Source organism: Maylandia zebra, linkage group LG7 (assembly GCF_041146795.1).
Source record: "Maylandia zebra isolate NMK-2024a linkage group LG7, Mzebra_GT3a, whole genome shotgun sequence".
Classification (NCBI taxonomy): Eukaryota; Metazoa; Chordata; class Actinopteri; order Cichliformes; family Cichlidae; genus Maylandia; species Maylandia zebra.
Genome location: NC_135173.1, coordinates 60,025,668 through 60,049,258, shown reverse-complemented (window position 1 = coordinate 60,049,258; position 23,591 = coordinate 60,025,668). Strand labels below are relative to the sequence as shown.

At 40.7% G+C, this 23,591-nt stretch overlaps 1 protein-coding gene across 2 annotated transcripts in view; it reads left to right on the top strand.

Moving 5' to 3' along the window:
* Nucleotides 1-23,591, top strand: part of necab2 (N-terminal EF-hand calcium binding protein 2) — a 151,906-nt gene that overhangs the window by 72,257 nt on the left and 56,058 nt on the right. For both annotated transcript variants that reach the window (XM_076886816.1, XM_014410961.3), the window contains exons 6-7: nt 734-870; nt 1,284-1,408. In XM_076886816.1, coding sequence (XP_076742931.1) covers nt 734-870; nt 1,284-1,408 — 262 coding nt within the window. The remainder of the gene's footprint in view (nt 1-733; nt 871-1,283; nt 1,409-23,591) is intronic.

Below are 23,591 nucleotides of genomic sequence, written 5' to 3'. Positions count from 1 at the left end.
TCTTGATGCTATGCCTTTGTGTATTGCTAGAGAAGAAGAATATTGTTTCAGCGGCTTCGTGTCTTTGTCTGCTGAATCTGAACTGAAACAGTAGGAAGTAGGAAGTCACATTTTCGTGTCCCTATGGGGCTACAAGATTTCCATAATTCAACATTTCCTTTAAGGCAAAAGTGCTTCTTAAATTCTAAAAGTAAAAGCTTTATTTATATATATAATTTACAGTAATTAGCACACACAGCAGAATAGCATCACACAGTAGTGGCCGTTTGTGAAAGACAACGCTTGTCTCAAAGTTTCAGTGACACCAACCTTTCCTTTTTCACTGCAGCTGCAACACACTACATCCACAAAGTCAAATAATCAACTGTCTGTATAGACGTCTCAAGTCGTTCATTATCCAATAATCCATTACCAGCTGTCAAGTTCTCCAAATACAGTGCACTAGTCTGTTTTTACTTGTTATTTTTGCCTCCCTATCTGCTGTCTGTCCACTGCGAGAAGCAAATCAACCATTAAATGAATGCAAGGAAGAAGCAAAATAAGATTTGAGCTGAAAAGTCTCTTCAGGATAGTAACGGACAGGAAGGCTGCAGTGCTGCGCTGTGATGTGTGAAGGACATGATGAAAGGGGAAGAAAACATTGACTTCACAGACATTTTGATGTTACATCTTTTGACAGAACAACTCAAATTATATATGACACACGCTGTCAATCCTTTTTTTTTCTCTCCAGGTGTATGAGAGGGGAACCAACGTGGAGCAATTTGTTACCCGTTTCCTGCTGAAGGAGTCAGCCAATCAGATCCAGTCTCTCCTGAGCTCTGTGGAGAGTGCCGTGGATGCCATTGATGAGCAGCACAGCCAATCAGGGTGAGCCAATGAGGGGATCGCTGGCTGTTATGTGTGAAATTGGGAATGTGCACATGTGTGTTTGTTCGTGACTGTGCACATGTGTCACGGTATTATGTGTAAAACTCAGATTGTCAGCGGCTGTAATGGGAACCAGGCAGTGTTTCAAGCACAAATCGTCTTTGGTTAAAACATCTGTCACTCTTGCACGCACACACAGAAACCAATTTTCATCTCCTTCATCACATTTTCATCACCTTCTATCTCACCTTCATTCCTCTTTTGTATCACTCGTGCGTAAGCCAATTCTCCAAATCCAAGGCATTTTATTGTTTTTTTGTCTTCTATTCTCCGTTCCTCCTCCTCACTTTTTTATCTAATTCTCTTTTCCCCCTTCCCTCCTCTCCATCCTTCTCCATCTCTCTATTTTTCAGTCATCTACCTGCCAAAGTGAGTCCACGGATGTCAGGGAAGCACTACGAAAACACTGTCCCTGACTATCCCCCTAATAACAGAGTCAGCACCAGGGAGGCTGTCAGGACCATCAATACTGCTTCAGGTGACAACTGCAAACACACACACACACTAAAGCACACGCTGAAGATTGCATGATTGGAGGCCATCCTTCATGTAATTAGCTTCACATCCCATCCTTTTAGCAAGGTTACAGCGTTCTGACTGAGCAGAAATCAAACTCTAACTGTTACTCATCAATTTTACTGCACACACACTTATCCTTATGTAATTTATGCTCCATTGTAAAACACCTAAATCAGCCACCTGCACAGGTCTGATGCAGCTTCCCCGTAGCGGAAAGGGCAGCGCAGAGAAATTCTCATGGAAATGAGGGAACGGGTTTTTGAGGAGTCAAGAGCTGAACTAAAAGCAGGGGAGGAAGACGGCGAATAAAGAAAGCGATGGCTAAGGAAGAAAAGAGAGAACATGGGGAGTTTATTTTTTTTTCAGCATATCCCACAAGGTGTTAAAATTTAAGGATAAGAGTGTGTTAGTCCACTCAGCACTTGACTGTCTGGTGATTTTCTATATGAGGATGTGCAAGAGCACTAAAAGTTCCTTTTTTCTCTCTCTTTTACTCTGTTGGTCTTTCTCTCTGTGTCATCCTTCACCAGCTGGTAGTTGAAACTTTGTACTCTTCAAACAAATTGCTTTTCCAAAAAGTGACACCTCACATTTTCTTCAATATGATTTTTGTACTTTAGTCTAATTACTTTGGAATTTATTCGTTGAGACATGTACTTAAAAGTCAGGCATTTTCTTTAGTGAATGGACCCTGAAATACAATTGACTCTTGGACTGCTAACAAAACTTTATGTAATGTCTGAACACTGAACTCTTGTGGTTCATTGACGTTATTCTGGCGTATTATGCCAGAGATCCAGCTGAAAGGGAGCTGGATCTCTGGCATAATACGCCCCGATGATTTTGCATAATCCTCCGAAATCAACAACAGTGGAAGTGGTGCCACTTTCTGTTGTCCAACCTTTGCCTTAAATCTAAAAGCAAAACATCTACCTTGAAACAAATGTGTGAAATGTCTGCCTTGCCAGTGAAGTGATGTGAATTTTAGAGATCTACTGCTTCACTATCAGGTCTAGAGAGCCTGTTATTCACTTAAACAGGCGGGCCATGCCTGCAGCAGACTCTGTGTTCATGTTGCTGTCACTGAGTGAGCCACTGACACCTCCTGCAAACTTGCATAAAGTCATTCACATAAAGTGAGGTTCTGATGGTCTTTATCACCACTGGGTATTGTTAAATGTCCTTCCTTCTGCTGGGCACTGCCCTGGTCATTCTGAGCACATACAGCTCCTGTTAACAGTGCCATAAACCACAGAAATCTCCCAGCATCCCAATCCAGTTATGATGCTGATATGTGCAGAAGCACTCCTTTAGACAGGGACTTCCTAAATTCAGGGACTAATTTATCCTTTTTCAGGTATTACGCTTGAATGTTTAATAGGCTCCTGAACTCTCTGCCCCCCTCTCACGGACAATAACCATATCCAACTTCTTAATAGCAATGAACTGGTCTGCATTGGTGCATCATATCTTTATTCTCTTCCCCCTCCTGCCCCCGCCCCCCCTCTTTCTTAAATAGATAACTATCATATCTGATATCATATCTCACAGTACAATAATATTGAATGGGTTGCATTGTTGTATTTTGTCATGTTTCTCAGGTCTTTGTCTGAATTTCTACGAACATTATTGCTAAGGATTGTCTTATTGCATTGGAGTCACACTGGGTTAAATATGTACACTTGGGTTTTAAGGGGTATTTATTATTTTCTTCTTTTTTTTGGTTTGTATGGAAGCCCCAAACGCAATTTCATTGTTCTTGACAATGACAATAAATAAATAAATACTAAAAAATACTAATAGTGATTTATTATTCCTTTGCACATCCTCACCATCCCTTTTGTCGAGTTGTCCTCCATCACTTCATTGATATCTTTTTTGATTTTCTTTTCAAACCTTTTTAACCATTTCTTGCCAGTGCGGTAGTTGCCCAGAGTTGTTTTGTTGTCAGAGCAGCTTCGTTCATTCGTTCACTCCCAGACTTTTCATTTGTGATTCTCAGTGACCTAAATTTTCAGAATTCATGATGGAAATTATTACAGTGTCCCAAACTGCCCGTGCAAGGTTATAATCTAATGACACCAGTCTGTATGTATCTGACCTTAATTATCTGTCACTAGCAATGTGAGCAGCTGCCACAAAAAGTTAGGTTTTGTATCGCCAGGGAAGTGTGCAAATATTAGACTTCTTCACCTCCCTCTGTGTGAAATCGCGGTGAACCTTTAATGCAAGTGCACACTTGAGAGGTTGCAGCTGTTTCTATTTCGGTATATTGCAGTTTATGCCAGATGGTTTCCAAGCTGAGCTTCACATGTTACAGAGCCAAATGTGCAGAGGTTAAATGTCCCTTGTCTGATGATTGGTCGTTCCAGCACCATCGCTGCATTGTCACAATCAAAGCTCTTCTGACTTCCTCCATAAAGCGAGAAACAGACTATCATCCTACACGTGTTCCTTACCCCCCACGCTTTGGCAGAATGCAACAACAGAGTGTTCTCATTGTCAGGCTTCATCTTTTCTGATGGGAAAGTACTGGCAAAATGACATTGTCTGTTTAGACTCCGTACATGGATGTGCCTCATTTTTCCTCACAAATAGATATGTGATGCCAGCCTCCACATGTTACAAATGACTCGTCCTTTGCCTTGCAGTATATTTCCGAATCATACAAAGTGCCTGCCTAGCTTCTTCATCTTCTACAAATGTGATTTCAGTGCATGGATGGGTGCCATTCATGGTTTCTTTAGTTTCATGTCACTGGAGGACGATGATTTCCTGCATGGCTTGTGAGCAGAGAGGCTCTTTGTCTGATTGTACAAGGTCATCATTTGCCAAGTTCTCTATTCACTCTGATAGTCCTGAAGAACATCCACCACCTTCCATTTGTCTTCTGCTCAATTCTGACAGCTACAACCAAGAGTCATGTCCTCTAGTAGCATCTTTAACAGGTATCCAATACCAGTCCCATTGACTCTAGGCTCCCAATTTGAATTTTGCATTCATCATATACAGTGGGGCAAAAAAGTATTTAGTCAGCCACCGATTGTGCAAGTTCCCCCACCTAAAATGATGACAGAGGTCAGTAATTTGCACCAGAGGTACACTTCAACTGTGAGAGACAGAATGTGAAAAAAAAAATCCATGAATTCACATGGTAGGATTTGTAAAGAATTTATTCGTAAATTAGGGTGGAAAATAAGTATTTGGTCACCTCAAACATGGAAAATCTCTGGCTCTCACAGACCTGTAACGTCTTCTGTGAGAAGCTTTTCTGTCCCCCACTCGTTACCTGTATGAATGGCACCTGTTTGAACTCATCATCTGTATAAAAGACACCTGTCCACAGCCTCAAACAGTCAGACTCCAAACTCCGCCATGGCCAAGACCAAAGAGCTTTCGAAGGACACCAGGAAAAGTATTGTAGACCTGCACCAGACTGGGAAGAGTGAATCTACAATAGGCAAGCAGCTTGGTGTGAAAAAATCAACTGTGGGAGCAATCATCAGAAAATGGAAGACATACAAGACCACTGATAATCTCCCTCGATCTGGGGCTCCACGCAAGATCTCATCCCGTGGGGTCAAAACGATCATGAGAACGGTGGGCAAAGATCCCAGAACCACACGGGGGGACCTGGTGAATGACCTGCAGAGAGCTGGGACCAAAGTAACAAAGGTCACCATCAGTAACACACTACAACGGCAGGGAATCAAATCCCGCAGTGCCAGACGTGTTCCGCTGCTGAAGCCAGTGCATGTCCAGGCCCGTCTGAAGTTTGCCAGAGAGCACATGGATGATACAGCAGAGGATTGGGAGAATGTCATGTGGTCAGATGAAACCAAAGTAGAACTTTTTGGTATAAACTCAACTCGTCGTGTTTGGAGGAAGAAGAATACTGAGTTGCATCCCAAGAACACCATACCTACTGTGAAGCATGGGGGTGGAAACATCATGCTATGGGGCTGTTTTTCTGCCAAGGGGACAGGACGACTGATCCGTGTTAAGGACAGAATGAATGGGGCCATGTATCGTGAGATTTTGAGCCAAAACCTCCTTCCATCAGTGAGAACTTTGAAGATGAAACGAGGCTGGGTCTTCCAACATGACAATGATCCAAAACACACCGCCCGGGCAACAAAGGAGTGGCTCCGTAAGAAGCATTTGAAAGTCCTGGAGTGGCCTAGCCAGTCTCCAGACCTCAACCCCATAGAAAATCTGTGGCGGGAGTTGAAAGTCCGTGTTGCTCGGCGACAGCCCCAAAACATCACTGCTCTCGAAGATCTGCATGGAGGAATGGGCCAAAATACCAGCTACTGTGTGTGCAAACCTGGTAAAGACCTATAGTAAACGTTTGACCTCTGTTATTGCCAACAAAGGTTATGTTACAAAGTATTGAGTTGTATTTTTGTTATTGACCAAATACTTATTTTCCACCCTGATTTACGAATAAATTCTTTACAAATCCTACCATGTGGATTCATGGATTATTTTTTTCACATTCTGTCTCTCACAGTTGAAGTGTACCTCTGGTGCAAATTACTGACCTCTGTCATCATTTTAGGTGGGGGAACTTGCACAATCGGTGGCTGACTAAATACTTTTTTGCCCCACTGTAACTGCCTCAGTGCACCAACACTGGATGAGTGAGATTCACTAGCTTTGACACATGCGCATTTCCAATGAGAACCTTCTTTCTAAATCTACTTTGGAGTATCTGAACTGCAGAATCGTAATCATTGTCTGTTTGAGTGAGCCCTGCCGCTATTTTTCCAGATGTATTCGGGTAATTTTCTTGATACTGCAAAGGGAATTACTGCTATCTCACAGTGGCTCCAAAACAAGAAGAGACCCTACGCTTGAAACGAGACATTTTCTCTAGTCAATGTAAACCAGAAATACACATATTTCACAGGCTTAACTAGTTTCTTGTGTTTAGAAAGTAATATCTTTACATTGCTAGATAACTTATAAGAGCATTATGGGTAGTGAAGTCCTTGTAATCTAACGTAAGGCAATTATTAGTGCACTAATTCACAAATAAACTGTACATTGTCTTTCATTTACTTTTTTCACAGCTCTTTTAATTGGAAAGAGCTGTGAAAGAAAATACAGATTATATAAACATATATATTTGATTAAAGTAGTCATAACAGTGTCATCACAAATATTCACAGGGAAGAGTGAAAAAACTGATAAGTGGAGGCTCAGGTGAGAGGAAACCCTCAAAGGAGGGAGACAACCATATTATACACGAGCTCAAGCTGACTCAAAGGCGGGGATCTGACAGATGACAAGATAAAAGTCAGTAATCTCTGTTTTAATGTACAGAGCAGGAATGCGGCCCATGAAGCAAACATGGCAGCAAGTGACAGGCGAAAGAAAGACATGAAATCCAAACAATGCCTAATACTATCAAAAAACTGTCAGGAGGGCATGCACAAGAAATACCCCAAAGCAAAATAAAACTCTAGAATATGAAAGATTAAAGACAGTTTGGTAAATATGAAAAGCCACAGGGGAGGTGTATGTGAAGATGAAAGGATATTTCAGAAAAGGCAGGAGCATTAACAAAGAGGACGTGAAGCTGAAAAGGGTACAAGATGACCTGGGTTTACAAAATAAAAAATAATTCAGTGTATGGATTATTTGATATATTTAGAAATTATCAGTGTTAGTCGAAGTTCAACACTGTTACCTCAAGGTCTTTATGTCATTTTAATGACATACAGTAAAATTACAGTACCCTGTACAGTTGTTTACAGATGTTCGTCCTCTTTAAGAAGCTGTTGCAGTGAGAGTGTTGTCTCAGCTCAAATGTTTTGTTGATTTATTGACTTGAAAATTTGAATTAGTTTCTAATATCTTCAATTTGGTTAAATCTGACAGACAATTGTGAAGATGTCAAAGCCATTACTGATTTATTTTGTTATCAGTGTAAGAGAGAATGATCTGCTGGGGTTTAACTAAATGTTGCGTGGCGATCACATAATATTAGTCTGTGACGGGGGACTCTGCTGTTAGGAGTAGCTTGACTTGTCTCCTTAACTGGTCACACAGTATGAAAAATGTTCACTGTCACAGCATGTGGCTGATGTCATAAACAGTGCTCCAGTTTTGTGTGGCATGGCCCATTTTGGCTCAGACTTGAACATAAAACAAAAATTAAGCCTATATGAGTTTGTTGCCATGACAGGCTTTTGAGATTTAGTACCCCCTCTGCTGCAGTTAGGTGAGAAGAGTGCTGCTAATGGCTACCTTGGTGTCAGTAAATCTGTGTGTTTCAATGGGATGCCACAGACATACATACAGATATGGAGAGCTGCAGTCAGACTATGAGACAGAGCGCTGATTTGTGTTGACACAGCTTTGTCATTCTGCCAAAGTTTGTTTACCTTGTGGCTCAAGAAATTCTTCCTCATGCATGATACACACAGTGTTACAGCTACTTTTTGCATTAGTCAGGGTAACGTGTTGGTACTCCCGGCCCACAGAAATGTTAATAGACGTGTTGCACTGTAGCAGTGGATATCAACTACTGTTGTTGTTTGGAGTCTCAGATTGTACAGTAGGTAATGTTAAAGCATCGTTGATAGTGATTTTTTTTTTCCTGCTCATACTTCATGGTATACATTTTAAACTGATGCCCTTTTCATCATATTGTAGCATTAAATAAAAAACGTGATACCATTTTCAACATTTTCAAGATCTAAGCTAGTTGAAAGCTAGTTGTTAGTGTATTAGATGTGTTATTATGTGGATGCCCAAGGACTGTAAATGTAACTTTACTAGTAGCTAAATCATCTGCAATATATCTATTTTTCTTTGTGTGAGAAAAAGTGTGTCAGTTAAGCTAAAAGGTTCAACTAAAATGAAATGTGAAATCGCCTGGAGGTTTTTTCTCCTTTGCTCAGGAGTTTCTTAAATATCCCTGCAATCACGCCATCGCTGTTAAGCTTCAAGCTGGTAAACTGTTGATTAAGATTCTGTGCAGGACAAAAAGGGGTTATTTTTATTGAGTTGTATAAATTCTTCTTAAGAACTCTGTTACGGCCCTAGCTGGGCCTCCTGATACTGCCCTTGTGTGGGCGTGGTGTTTTTCTCCGCCTCCTCCTCTTTTGCTCCACCCCCCGTCTCTCTCTTGCTTCCTTCGGGCACTCTTTTGTTATTTTGCCTTTTTTATTTTCGGAGTAATCCTGGGCGGGGATTAGTTCCCTGTTGGGGGTAGGCAATTCAGGGCTCCGGTCGCTGAAGTTCTGCCTTTCAAGTTGCCTCGAGCCCAGCACGCTCCAGAAGATAGGTAGGTAAAGTTTGCTGTGCTTAGGAACTGGGTAGGTTGTATTTGTTAATGTGTGTGTAGCAAAAGGTAAGTTGGTCAAGAAGAGTAAGTTGTTCGGTTACCATTAATTGTTGGCTAGCCTGTGAGAACTGGCGCAGGTGTGTGTGGTGGTTTTCTTCAGGCTGAAATGGCGTTCCAGTTGAATCAGCTGGAGCTGACGAGCACTGGGCCTACATCTGTTGGTGAACAGGTGTCTAGAAGCTCGTTTGTGGGCAATAACATCCACCTGGTTCCCGTTTTCTGTGAATCCAGTGTTGAGAGCTTCTTCAGTGTATTTGAAAGCATAGCAACTGCATTACAGTGGCCTGAAGACGTGTGGGGGGTGATGTTGCTGTGTAAATTCACAGGTAAGGCTCAGGAAGTTTGCTCTGGTCTGTCTATGCAGGACAGCCTAGTTTATGAAAAGATTAAAAGTGCTGTCCTCCAAGCCTATGAACTTGTGCCTGAGGCCTATAGGCAGAACTTTCGAGGTTTGGAGTTGGCACAGGGTCAGTGCTACCTTGACTTTGCTCGGGAGAAGGCAAAGCTTTTTGGTAGGTGGTGCTCTGCAAGCCAGGTTAAAAGTTTGGGGTCGTTACGTGAGCTCATGCTTGTGGAGGATTTTAAAAACTCTGTTCCTGAGTGTATTGCTCTTTATTTAAGTGAACAGAGGGTTTACACTTTACAGCAGGCTGCCATACTGGCAGATGAGTTTACCCTAACTCATAAAACAAATGCTGTAGAATGTGACATCCCTTCTCACTACAATACATCTTGGAGAGCTAGGAGGGAGCCAGCTAACGAGGCTGAAAAAGTGGTGGTTTCAAGTTCCAAAGCAAAACTGTGTTTCTTCTGCCACAAGCCTGGCCATGTGGTTGCTGATTGTGTGAAACTGGCACTTAAGCGGAAAGCGTATCGAAAGGGAAGAAGGCCTGATTTGAAAACAGTCACTCATGGTTCTCAAACTAACAAGGTTGTCAGGCCCAGCAAAGGACCACACTTGGGGCATAGTTGTTTAAGGGGCTCCTGTGGTCAGTGTAAGGGATCAATTAACCCTGAGTGGCCGCTGGTTGACAATTTCCCAGGTCCCCAAAATGACCTGCAGGGGGACAGGCTGTGTATAAAACCACCAGTAAGACCCGCAACCCTGGCTAACAAACATGCCTGTACCGGTGACTTGAGGAATCGTCTGCAAAGTGTTGCAGAAAGGTCTTCTGACTGCCTGTGTTCTCCACATGTGATGGCTCAAAAAAGCCCTAGCCATCACATGAGACATTGTTTTGAGGGTCTGGGGCCACCTTCAGTAAGTATTTTGAACCCATTGAGATGGGGTTGGCAGCTTCCGCTGACAATGCCTAACCGTTGCTATGGGGTTTGGTAGGTGGAAAACCTGCAATTTGGTGATGCAATGGTTACGGACTTGATTAATCATTTTGGTTATCGAGATAATTTGACAAACCACGGGTTTGTATTTATGGGAGGGGGTGTTACGGCCCTAGCAGGGCCTCCTCCTGAAGGTGCCTGTGTGGGCATGTCCCACCACTTCTTCTGCCTGAGGTGCCACCTTTCCCTCCGGCGCAGCTGACTCCCATCAGCAATTAAGGGTATTTAAGCCCAGAGCAGGGTGAGCTCTGGGCCAGAGTGCCATTTGTGTGGGGGCAGCTAGTGAGCGGTGTGTGTTTTGTGGTGTTTGCAGCTAGTGAGCTGTGTGTGTTTTGTGGTGTTTGCAGCTAGTGAGCTGTGTGTGTTTTGTGGTGTTTGCAGCTAGTGAGCTGTGTGTGTTTTGTGGTGTTTGCAGCTAGTGAGCTGTGTGTGTTTTGTGGTGTTTGCAGCTAGTGAGCTGTGTGTGTTTTGTGGTGTTTGCAGCTAGTGAGCTGTGTGTGTTTTGTGGTGTTTGCAGCTAGTGAGCTGTGTGTGTTTTGTGGTGTTTGCAGCTAGTGAGCTGCGCTTTCCTTTTGACTTTGCTTTATTGACCAACGCCTGAGTTTTGTTTGTTTTTCTTAAATGGTGATAGCGGCTTGTCCGTCTCTCTTAGTTGAGCTACTTTAATAAAACTCTTTAATTTAACCCTTTTGCCTCCTTGACTCCTTTTTCTGACCTGGACACCTTTTGTTACTTCCCCCTCACCGCCTAGACCCCTCAGGGGAACGTAACAAACTCACTCTTGAATATTTGGTCATTAACCCTGATGCAAGTGCAGATATTTTTGTACACACTATGGGGAAGAGATGACACAGATCATTGACAGTGACATATTCAGTGTGCTGCTGGATGCTGGATAATAAAGCAGCATCTGGTGGATGTTGCATATGATGTGTATGTATAATACAGTGATTCAGTCAAGGAAAACAAACTTTATCCAAAAAATCGAAAACTTACAAAACAAGCTGTAAATTAAAAAGATTGCAGCCACTTTAACACTAAATGGAAGGTAAGCACAGGCACTTACTACTCATTAATGTGACTCTGTACCTTTGTGTAAAAGAGAAAACTTACTAATGTCATTAGTAACAACTTGTGATTAAAAACCGTCTTTGGTAAATCGGTGGAGCATCTTAGTTCATGAAGAGAGTCTGCACCAAAAGCAAAAATCTGCTGAATTTCATCTCAGCTTTGTTTCTTTTTTGCTTGCTCACAGTGAACGTTTAAAGCCCATCAAAGTGCATATTATATATTTTTTCTTTTTCTTTTTTTGCTCATTTGATAGAAGAAAAACATTTAGTAATCTCTGAAGAGTTTTATCCAAAAAGTTTTTGTCTTTAAGGATTAGCTTTTGTATCATTCTTTGTACACGATACACTTCTTCAGTGAGGATACAGTCCACTTTACTGGCACTGTTTAGTGTTATTATTCTTAGTTATGTAAACTGCATTCAACACAACTTTTTTTTTTTTTTTTGCATCTATCTGCAAAAAAAAGTGTAATTATTGTTGCTTCAGCTTTTCTGTTTCTCTTGTTTTTACCAAGGTAACCAAGTGCATAAAAAGTAGTTGGATAGTTTTACACGGATGACAGTAAAAAGAAATTTAAAAAAAAGTTTTTCAGTTCAAGTTCTTCATAGAAGAAAAATCAATTTGAGACTTTCACAAAGGTGACAGCACGAACTGTCTGTTTTTCAGTTCTTCCACTTTGTGAATCCAAGCAGCTGTCATCTGTCGGAGTGTGTCCTGGGATATGTTGGGAACAGAAAAGGCCACTGAACAGCATGATGCAGTCACAGGCCTGGAAATATTTGTGCTGAAAATTTAACAGAAAAATGAAGTTTTCTGTGCTAGATCATACTGACTTGGTACAAACTGGTCACGTTCTGGGCATCATCTGCGGAGCTCTTGCTCTGAACTAAAACTTCATTTGTGAACGTCTGTTATAGCACTGCTGGGTCGCCTTGCTTCAGGCCAAAACAGCACCTAGCAAACAGTCAGACACATGGTGGGCGACGAGCTCAACGTCAAACTAAATGATAGCTCATTTTCTTGGTGGTGTAAAAAGGCACATTAAACTTGTGCTCATGTTCAACTATGAGCATCATCAGTTTGTATTTCAGCAGCTCCATTAACAGCTATTCAATAGCAGAATGGCTGGTTACAAGTGTTTGTTACACAGTCCTATATTTTCAGGAGCCTAAATGTCACTTCATGGGTTTCCATGGGACTGTGCGTTTCCACCTCCTGATGCTTGGTCAGACATCGCCTGAAGGGTCTGGCAGTAAAGGTCGTACCTGCATCTGTCTTCAGATGTTGTTTTGGGTCTTTCTGCCCACTTTTTACTTTTATCTTCTTTAGGTGAAGTACATCCACAATGGAGTTGAAAGCAGGAGACTGATTTGGTTGTTTCATAATATTCCACTTCCTGACCTTGAAAAAGTCCCTGTTCATTTTCACAGTATGTTTTGGCTTAGTTTCCACCTATAGTCTGAGGCACTTTTCACTCAGTTTTGCATGCGTGGCTGAATTTGAGCTATTTCCATCTTCTGTCACATCATCAATAATCACTGACACAGCACCACTGCATGCCGTGCATAACAGTGCCCCCAGTGTTCACAGGTGAAGTTGTATGGATCAGATTGTGACCTTTCTCCAAACTCTGTCTCTGTGTAATTCTGTTGCAGGTTAGTTTTATCTGTCCAAACGACACTGTTTGCCTTTTTTGAGATATTTTTATGGCATTCTCTAATCTTTTGCTTTTCTCTTTTTTTTTTTTTTTCTTTTTTTTTTGTAGTGAAATGTGTTGAACCCTTCTGTATTTTTCTGAAAGTCTGTTCTTACTTTATCTCTGATGGATTTGTTTGTCACTGGTCAGGCTAAAAACTGAGTGTTTCACCCAAATTGAAAGTGCTTTGATCGAATGTTGTCATGCAAGTGACTATGGCTACGTCCACACGTACACAGGTATTTTTGAAAACGCTGCTTTTTCTGCCTTTCATCCACATGTAAACGCCATTTTGGGTTACTGAAGGGTTACTTAGATTTTTAAAAACTCCTGCCAGGGTGGAGATTTTCAAAAACTCAGTGTTCGCTTTTACGTGTGGATGAGGAAAACGGACATTTAGTCATGCAACGTCAAAGGTGTGAGTCTTTTTTGACGTCACACTGTGCACCACGTTGTTTATATGAAATAAATTTCTACAATGGTGGCTATAGACAAAATACTGTTGCTATTAATCTTACTATCTGCAGTTTTTACATGCTTACATATACACGCGCAGTTATTTTCCCTCCATTTAGAAAGACAGAGGCATCAGAGTGAACTTCGGACGTGGCTTCTACATTCAGCACAGACGCTTTCACAACTCAAATCCCGACGCCAACGTCATCGTCGGTTTTGAAAAAAAATTTTTTCTAAAATTAAATTCATGTATGCCGTATTCATTTTGTCCATTGCTAAGTTATGAGTCTACACCAGCCATATATTTTACAGCGCTGTGACTTATAATTATGAATCACTCAGACTAATTTAAAATTTTCAGTTTCTTTCCTTATTGAATAAACTCTGGCCAAGAGAGCTAATGAGACAAATCCAAAATGTTGCCTTTAATTATTAACATTTGAAATGATGAAGGCACTTGAAAAGCAATACAAACTTGACTTGCCTTCAAGAAAAACACAAAACGTTTTCAGATGTACAGTCGAATGGGAGGCAGGCCCCTCTGTTATGAAACCAGCTCCCAGTTTGGATTTGGGAGACAGACACCCTCTCTGCTTTAAATTAGGCTTAAAACTTGCCTTAGCTCTGAGTCAAGTGACCTTGAATCCTTCCTTTGTTACACTGGAATAGCTAGCTTTGGGAGTTTTTCTTCTTCATTCATTTTTTTTTTCACTCGCTATGTGTTTAAACACCACTCTGCATTTAGTCATTAGTTATTATTAATCTCTGGCTCTCTTCAATAGCGTGTCTCTTCCTCCCATCGTCCCTATTTAGTTATGGCAGATACCTCTCCGCGAGCTTGGTTCTGCTGGGGTTTCTTCCTGTTAAAAGGGAGTTTTTCCTTTCCACTGTCACCAGAGTTCTTGCTCATCATCTGATTGCGGGAGCTCTCTATTATTGTAGGGTCTTTACCCTGCAGTGTAAAGCTCCTTGAGGCGACTGTTGTTGTGATTTGTTGCTATATAAATAAAAATGAATTGACTTGAATCGAGGTCTACACATAAAGTGTATAATTATTAGAGATGGACCGATCCGATATTACGTATCGGTATCGGTCCGATACTGACCTAAATTACTGGATCGGATATCGGAGAAAAATAAAAAAATGTAATCCGATCCATTAAATATCACGAAAGCACCTCACAAAACTTGCAACACGCCGTAACTCGCCTCAGAACGTTAGCACGTCGGAGCAGTATGCATCACGTGATAGAGCGGCTGTGGCATGCGGGACCTGTCGGTGGTTTGGAGCTTCGCTAGCAACCCGGCATTTCATCTCCGACAAAGTTATCCCCGAGAGAAGTAAAGCAAGTGTGTAAGTCCATCTCTGTAAAGCATTCCTGCGTTAAGCTTAACAAGCGACTGCCTCTTCTTGCTGCTACTTCAATCATGAAACTGCTTAATGATCAGCTGATCGGCTTTTCTGTCGCGAGTCCGTCTCTCTTGTTTGTTTTTGGCCCACTTTGCACCAGAAAGAGGAAACCAGCGGCTGAACAACAGCAGCACGTTTAAGCTTGATAAGCTGTTGTTAGAATTTATTTAATATTACTTTCTACTCCAGGATCTTTTTCTACGTAGCTGACGGCTGGTAACTGTGCAGGGGCGGATCTAGCAAAGTTTAGCCAGGGGGGCCGATAGGGCATTAACAGGGAAAAGGGGGCACAAAGACATACTTTTCTTTCTTATTCTCATTTAAAATGTCTAGCTTTTAATAAATAATTATCTGACACCCAAAGTTTTAATTTGATGTAAAAGGAATAGAAGTCAATTACTGTATATAGTGACTATTAAGTCTAATATATATACCCTAGTAAGCTATAGTACTTTTTCCTTTGGGAAGGTACCATCTGTGCAGTCTGCAATTTTGTTGAAGAAAGATGTTGAATCTATTTAATATTTCTTGAAAAATAATTGATTTCGGTGCATTTTTTTTCACACTGCATCAAATTAAGGTTGATTACGTCGATTAAGCATCATGAGGTGGAGCGTGAGGGGTGGTTCCCTATTTTTTATTTATTTATTTTTGTTGTTGCTGGGAGTTGGAACCCTATTAGTTAGGTTGCTTAATATTTACGCTAAGTACTCTTTAAAATACCAGAATAGGGAGGATGGTGTAGGTTTAAGTTTATTAGATTGATCAGTATTGCTGAACTATGAAATATTTTTTTTTTTTGCATACAGGTATAACAGAAAAGCTTTAGTGTAGTTGTTGTTTTAAACTTAAGTATGAACTTATACAAAATGCAGCAAGATATTTAAAAAAAACAGTTTTGTTGATTAAAAAACACTATATCGGATTCATATCGGTATCGGCAGATATCCAAATTTATGATATCGGTATCGGTATCAGACATAAAAAAGTGGTATCGTGCCATCTCTAATGATTATATTGTAACTCGAATATGTTTTCGGAAACTAAAATTTTGTCAGTGTTCAAGTGCATGTGAACATGCTTGTACATCAGTATACCCTGTCCCCTTTTAATATTTACTTGTTGGATAGATCCTGACTCCTAAACCAAGGCAAAGGTATAAAGTCAACCTTTCATACTCCTTTTCAGTCTTTCATCTACCTCATCACGCCATCGCTTTTCCTATTTTCTCACTTTTCTCCCCCACATCCACCTTTTCTTCTGTGCTGTGGGCTGCAAAGCAGCACTGACAGCTTAGGTCCTTGATGTCAGCAGTGCTTTGTCTTCAGTCAGGACAAGGCGATTGATTAATGACTCCCAACTCCTTTCTCCTCCACCTGTATATGGGTGCCAGAGTGGCCATAATTCCTTCTTCTCCTTCTCCTTCTTCCCTGACATTCAGTGCGTTAAAATCGGCAGCTTGTAAATATAAACAGCCGGTGCCATTTGTTAACAGACCTGAAAGTTGTATTGTCGTTACTTCACTGTATTAATGATCTCCCTCTCTCCTGTATCCATACGTAGGGTGTTTATTATCAAGTGTTGGGGGAAAAAAACCTTTGAACAGTAAATAAAATTAGAGAAATTATGTTCTCAGTGGTTTTCCCATAGTCATAGTAAAGTTGTTTTGTGGCTCTTTTTATTGCCGTAATAGCACTTCTATAATGACACAATCCCACAGAACTGGTCTGAGAGTCATTGCTAAATGACAGGCAGGCAGGGGAAGCAGAAAGGAAATAAAAAGCAGTGAGTGGGAGATGAGTGGAACAAAAAATAAAGACTGAGAAAAGGAGTAAGACGGAGAGGAGAATGAGGAGCTAAATATATCCTCCAACTTAAAGTTAAGCAGCTCATGCTATGTTGTAGCTGCTGCAGTGCTTCAGTGCATTTTCTGCTCTAAGTGCACCGCCACTTTAGTGAAGAGAGTTAATTGCAAATGAACTGCAGTTTATTGTTCAGTGCTTTTTCAGGCACACTCAGAATCAAGTGTGTCTTTGTGTGTCTGCATCACATACGGCTATTCACTGTAAGAGCGTGTCTTAGCTTGAGGAAAACATAGATTCTGCCCTTGCACAGAGATTTTGCTGCAAGTCTTAAGTGACCCTTCATCATGCCCTGCAGCTCTTACAGGGAGTTTAGATTCCAGCGAGATTTTGCATTTGAGCTTTCCCTATCAGGAAAATCAGTTTTTACGTTTGGATGATGTTTCTGCAGTGTGAACTTTCCCACAACAAAAAAAGGGACCAGTTTAACTTTATAAATCATTTAAGACTCTGTAAAGACAAAATCACTGTAAATTCTCAATAATACTGCAATATTTTTGCTCAACCACACAGAGAGATTAGTGAATGGTGGACGGTGGTTACAGTATTTCCATGTAGCCAAAGTAGTATAGTTGCGTTTACTGATAATGTAGTTTCAGGTAAGCTACTGTATCTTTTTTCTCTTTGTCTATATAAAAAATGATACCACAATTTTTCATAACTACGTGTGTTTTTGCTAATCTAAATGGACTTGGCTGTTTCATTTTATGCTGGGTTTTTTTTCTATCAGATATGCAGCTGCACTCCCTTTATTTGTGCATATCCAGCTGCTCTAAACATTATGTAACTGTGATTGGTGGATGTTTTGCATTCTGCTATGATAGATGTCTTTAGAAATATGAAACACACTAGCTGGCAATTTATGCCTGTAAAATATAGTGTGAACATGAATTTTCACACTGATTGCATCTGATGCCATAATTTCCTTAGTTTTTTACTGTCACAGTAATTGTAGTAGAAGTATTACGCACTGTTGACTATTATGGTACGATAAGCATTAAATATCGATTGTTCCAAACCACTGGGAAGATGGAATTCATACTTGAAAATATGTCCAGCACTGATAACGATGGAAACGGTCTTTGAGTGGATGGAAGATGGCGAGTGAGCCAGTGTGAGGAGGGCAGAAGAAGAGCCCTCAGTTCTTTTTTTATGTAGATATACTAAATGTTGGCACACTGGACACATTTGGACAAAGTTTGCCTTTATTCAGTCCAGTTTTCTCATTTTCTGTGTGGCATTCCTAACAGCTCACCCTATGAAGGAGTAGGTATTATGTAATTTTAATAAAATACTATTTAATATGACAAAGCTGACCCACATATGGAAACTGATTACTTTGACCCCACTGTGTTTACAGCCTGTCTTTGTGTTGCTCTTTCATATTTTTTGTTGCTTTTAAGTAAACTTGAATCTCTCATTTGTTTTAGGCAAAGCAGTGCATTCAGAATTCATCTGTGACTATGGAACTACACAAGCTTACACAGTCAACATGCAACAACATGAGTTGTTGAGTTTACCTGTGTTCCTTATAGAACACAATAGGAACTTGTGAAAGATGAAAGATGAGTATAGGGTGCTTTCTATGGCTTCTTGTAAAGAAAAGAAGTCACAAGAAATAGATATAGACTTTATTAATCCCACACTGGGGAAATGCAGGTGCTACAGTAGCACCAGGGTCAGGAAGAAAAAGTGAATTAGAGTGCTCATGGTTTCCACAGTCTCATGCAGGGGAGGGCGGGTGTTGCCCATCATGGACATTCGCTTGGCTAACATCCTCTTCTCACCCACCCCCTCTATGAGGCCTAGAGCACTGACCAGGACAGAACTGGCCCTCTTAACCAGTCTATTAAGCTGTTACCTGTCCCTCTTCATGCTGTCACCTCCCCGGTAGGCAAATGCATAAAAGGTTGCAGAAGCCATCACCATGTTATAAAAGGCCCTCACTAATGTCCTGCACACCACTAAAGAGCCTCCATCAGCCAGCCCAGGAGATGGTGCTGACTTTGGCTCTTTTCTGTACAGAGCTTGAGTTTTATCTGACCAGCTGAACACTCAGGAGTTTGTACATGTCCATGACCACGATGTCTAAACCATGGATGTTCACAGGTGGATTTCTTTAGAATGATGCGCGCGCACACACACACACACACACACACACACACACACACATATACATATATATATATATATATATATATATATATAAAATAAACTTTTTATATAATACAAAGTGTTAAAAACATTTTAAGTTCATCTACTCAGACATAATGGCAATTTTCTGTGATTCATATGCACTCTCTCTTCACACTCGCTGTGGCACAGAATAGAAAGTTAAATTGGGCGAATGTGGACTAACTCAAATCCGGTTTAATTGAGTAGAAAGTCAATAGAGACCCCCCACCTCACCCCACCCTGTTCCAAAATTTGAAGGTTGTAATTCCTCACACACATCTATAATTGAGCTGGCCACTTATTTTCTAAGTCCATCAAAATGACCACTGGGCTTTTATCTCCAACTGTCTCCATGGCTACAGACTATGGTTTAGTGTGTGTGTGTGTGTGTGTGTGTGTGTGTGTGTGTGTGTGTGTGTGTGTGTGTGTGTGTGTGTGTGTGTGTGTGTGTGTGTGTGTGTGTGTGTGTGTGTGTGTGTGTGTTTAGGGTGGAGGGAGGTAGCTCCTAATTGACTGGCTGTTAAATCTTTTAATGAAGAGTGGACAGCTCGCTCTCCAATTAGCAGTGAGGGGGCCATCAGGGGATGAAAGAGGCCAGCAGTGAGGGGGAGGAGTAGGAGGAATCAGGGAAGGAAGAAGATAGTGGTTAAGAGTAGGAATGAACTGAGGGAGGTGGTGTATTTGGCAAAAGTGGGTTAAATGAGAAGGAAACAATTTTTTCCCCCAGCATTCGTTCTCTGATTTCAGATCATATGAATACACATAAATAAGCAGTCATCCTCAATGGAGATACTGAGAAAAAAAAGGAATAGTCCAGTTGCTCTCTGCACATTTAACTATAAAAGATCTTATGTTAACCATTTTAACCTTACAACACTGCAAACATAAGCAATGGCTCTGGGATACATAATTGCCATACACACATAAGCACATCACAGCGAAGAGGAAAAGCTCAACACTGATCATGCACGCTCCACTGGGTCAGAAGTGATAGGACATGCTGGGTTGTTTTATAGCACAGAGGAAGAAATTACATGCTGGAACTCAAACAGAGATAGGGACATAAAAATTCATGCATGTAAAAGACACAATGCAAATAATGTGGAAAACAACAAATATACAGTAAGGTGCATAAGTATTTGGACACGCATACAACTTTTGTGCAGACTTTCAGCTTTTATTCAAGAGGTTTAACAAAATTATGGCATGAAGAGTTAAAGAATGACAGGAAGAATTTTTTTTCAAATTCTTATAAAACGTAATAAAGTAATAGTAAAATCTTCTGATCTGACACCCAGATTAACAGGTCTTTACTGTTTCATATAAAGATGGATGCATTGAAGTATGGCATCACCCAGTGGGTTGCTTTGGAACCCTTTAATAAAATATAATATTTTGTATTCATATTTGATTTGGTAAATGACTTAAGTTTTGTGCATTAATTGAAACTAATGCACAAAGGGTTAGGTATGGTGTCATTAAAAAATACTGCAGTCACTGATAATGAGCAAGTATCAAAACAAATGATGGATATGCTCTTCTACCCCAGTGTCGGGCTTTCTTGCTGAGGAGTGAATATTTCGCACACAAAGAGAAATATTATCTTAAAGCCAAAGCTAATTTGGTGGAACCTTGTGTGGCTGGGCATCTTAAAGTCACACTGGAATAAGAGCCAATTAAACAGAGCCCCTCAAAGGAGCCAGCTTCCCATTTCTTTACTGTCTTTGAACAGGCCAAGTTCCTTCCGATAAACAGATATAATTGCCTATTTATCAGCCTTTTTGAAACTCTCAGATTATATGAAATATTCATTCACAGTGATAGTGAAAAGTGAGAGATGTGAAAGGAAGAGCACACGGTGTAGCATAGGGTGGTATGATTCTGTGTACTGTACAGTACTTGCTCTGTGAAGCTGGGCTTTTTTTCTTTTTTGTACTTACTACTGTTTGACATACGCACAGTGTCATGAAAAAGTTTTTGCCCCCTTCCTGATTCCTTAGTTTTTTACATATTTGGTAGATTCAAATGTTTAAGATCATTAAACAAATTTTAACATTGGACAAAGATAATCCGAGTAAATATGAAATGCTGTTTTTAAATGAGGGGGAAAGCAATTCAAACCTGCTTGGATCTGTGTGAAAAAAGTAATTGTTTAATTATACATTAACTTTGATGAATCAAGTTTTCTGGAAAGCTGAGTCCAGTTATTATTATTAGCCACTCCCAGGTCTGATTGCTGCCAGACTGATTGAGTCAAAAATCACTTAAAGCCAAATGAGCTCAAAAAACAACACTGTCATGGTTTGCTGTGTTGCAGGCAGGATGTAGGACCCAAATGCAGGACTCGTACACGGGAAGTAAACTCAAAACGGCAGCTTTATTGCTGGAAAAAACTCTTACACTAATACAGAAAACAAAACCAAAAACAAGAAACTAGAAACATGAAACATGAAACTCAAACCAAAAACCTAAGAAACTAAGAAAATGGGGAACTAAACTGTGAACAGAGAACTAGGAAATACCGGGATCATGAAGGAAACACACACAGAGAGGGTGCATGACACAACAACAGACAGAAGAAAACACAGGCCTCAATATACAAGGGAGTAACAAGAGAATGGGAAACAGGAGAGAAACACAGCTGGGACTAATCAAACATAATGAGACAAAGAGGAAGCAAAACTGAATACACTGAACACGGGAAAAGGAACTATCAAAATAAAACAGGAAACATGAGACCGTCACAAAGACACAGACTTGACACTGTGACATGGAGACATGACTGACTAGGGGAACAGAGAGACCATGAACCATTGAGACAAGAGTAACTAAATGTAGAACACAGGGAAGGCACCGTGACAGAAATCTAAAGACTAGAAACGAAGCGTATAACACGTGGAGACGACTAGGGGGAACACGATAACACTAAATCAAAGAATATTAATCCAGGACCTGAAACACAAATACTGGGTTGCAGACCCAGTATTTGGGTCTGCACTTGATCTGACAATCTAAAGAAACAGATGAGAAGTCATTGATAGCTATCAGTCTGGAAATAGTTACAGAGCAATTTCTAAGGCTTTTTCATTTTCTAGTAACTGAGAAAACTTGGAATAATGGTGAAGACTCCCATCTCTGCAGGACCTGTACACCTCCAGGACACTGGGGCGTGCAGCTCGGATCACAGCTGACCCTTCTCACCCTGGACACAGTCTGTTTGACCTGCTCCCCTCAGGCAGGAGGCTCCGGTCCATTCGTACCAGAACCTCTCACCATAAGAACAGTTTCTTCCCCTCTGCTGTTGGACACATGAACAATAACCGTATGACTGTTCCCACCACTAACACATGACCCTACGCTGTGTTCACTGCATCATTCCATGTTTGGCACTGATCACCACCTGCACTCATGTATATATCTTTCTACGTAGCACTTTAATTCTTATTCTTATTTTTATTTTTTCATGTCTATTTAAGCGTAATTTATGACAGTATGTTTGCACTGAAGCACCGCAGCAATTTCCTAATGTTGTAAACCTGCTCAACATTTGGCAATAAAACCCTTTCTGATTCTGATTCTGAACCTTCCCACGAGTGGCCGGCCGACCAAAATTACTTCAACATTGTATCAACAGGTCATCCAGAAGGACACAGAAGAACCCAGAACAGAATTCCAAGGAGAAACTCACCATTGACCGAAAGAACACAAAGGCTCGTTGCCAAAAAAAAATCTCGATGATCTTCAAGTAAAATAGTTTTTGCTCAAGCACTAGTGATGTGCAATACCACTGATTTTCTTTCCGATCCGATACCAAGTAATATTCAGGGTGGTATCAACGATACTGATCCGATACCGATACTTTGTACAAAACCTTATTTTGTTTATTGTATCTCAAATTATAGCATCATAATGATTACAGGACATCAGATTACTTGTTCTTATCACTTAATAATGCAGAGTTCATCACATAGAAATAAAAAAAACTGAAGTTGTGTGCTATTTGAGCATGTTGCCTGGCTGCAGCACTAAAGGACTCCGTGAGAGACGTCTGTCTCGCACTAGCAGCACCTGTCCCTGTCCTCCTCTTCAGTTCGTCTCAACATACGCTCGTCATATTCTGTGATATGATTTACTCTGAGGTGTTTGACAAGGTTAGTGATGTTGCCACAACCATACATGCCAACCCTCCCGATTTTTCCCGAATTTCTCCCGAAAATCTCCCGGAGCCACCAGTCTCCTGAATTTCTCCCGATTTTCCACCCAGACAATAAAATTGAAAAACCATTTCGCAGAATTCATAGCGCGGCCCAGCCAATTCCAGTTTCCAACAATGGTGGCAGCTACTTAGTTTTAATATTGCTCTTATTTCTCTTTCTGGGTTGCAAAAAAAACTTTTAATATATTTTCAGGTAAGAATGTAGCTGTGTAAACTTCAAATATCTGAGCCGACTGACACATCGTCTTCAAACCCCTGCGGTCTTTCACTATTCGGGTTAAACATGATATTTAAGTCACTTTGATAACTTAAAAATGTTATTGTTTGGCTTTTTCAGTGTTTTATTTGTTCGTAAGTAAATCGGTTTGGCTGAGATTAAAGTTATTCGATTAGATTAAATTAAAGGTAACTTTATTAATCCCTCCGGAGGGTTACTCCGGGGTTTTCACACAGCTGAATAAACGTCAAACAGAAAATGATTAAACAGAAGAGTTTTACATCAGTGCCCGGTTATATTTTAGATAGCAAGGAGCAGACAGCAGAGTTTCACTCCACCGA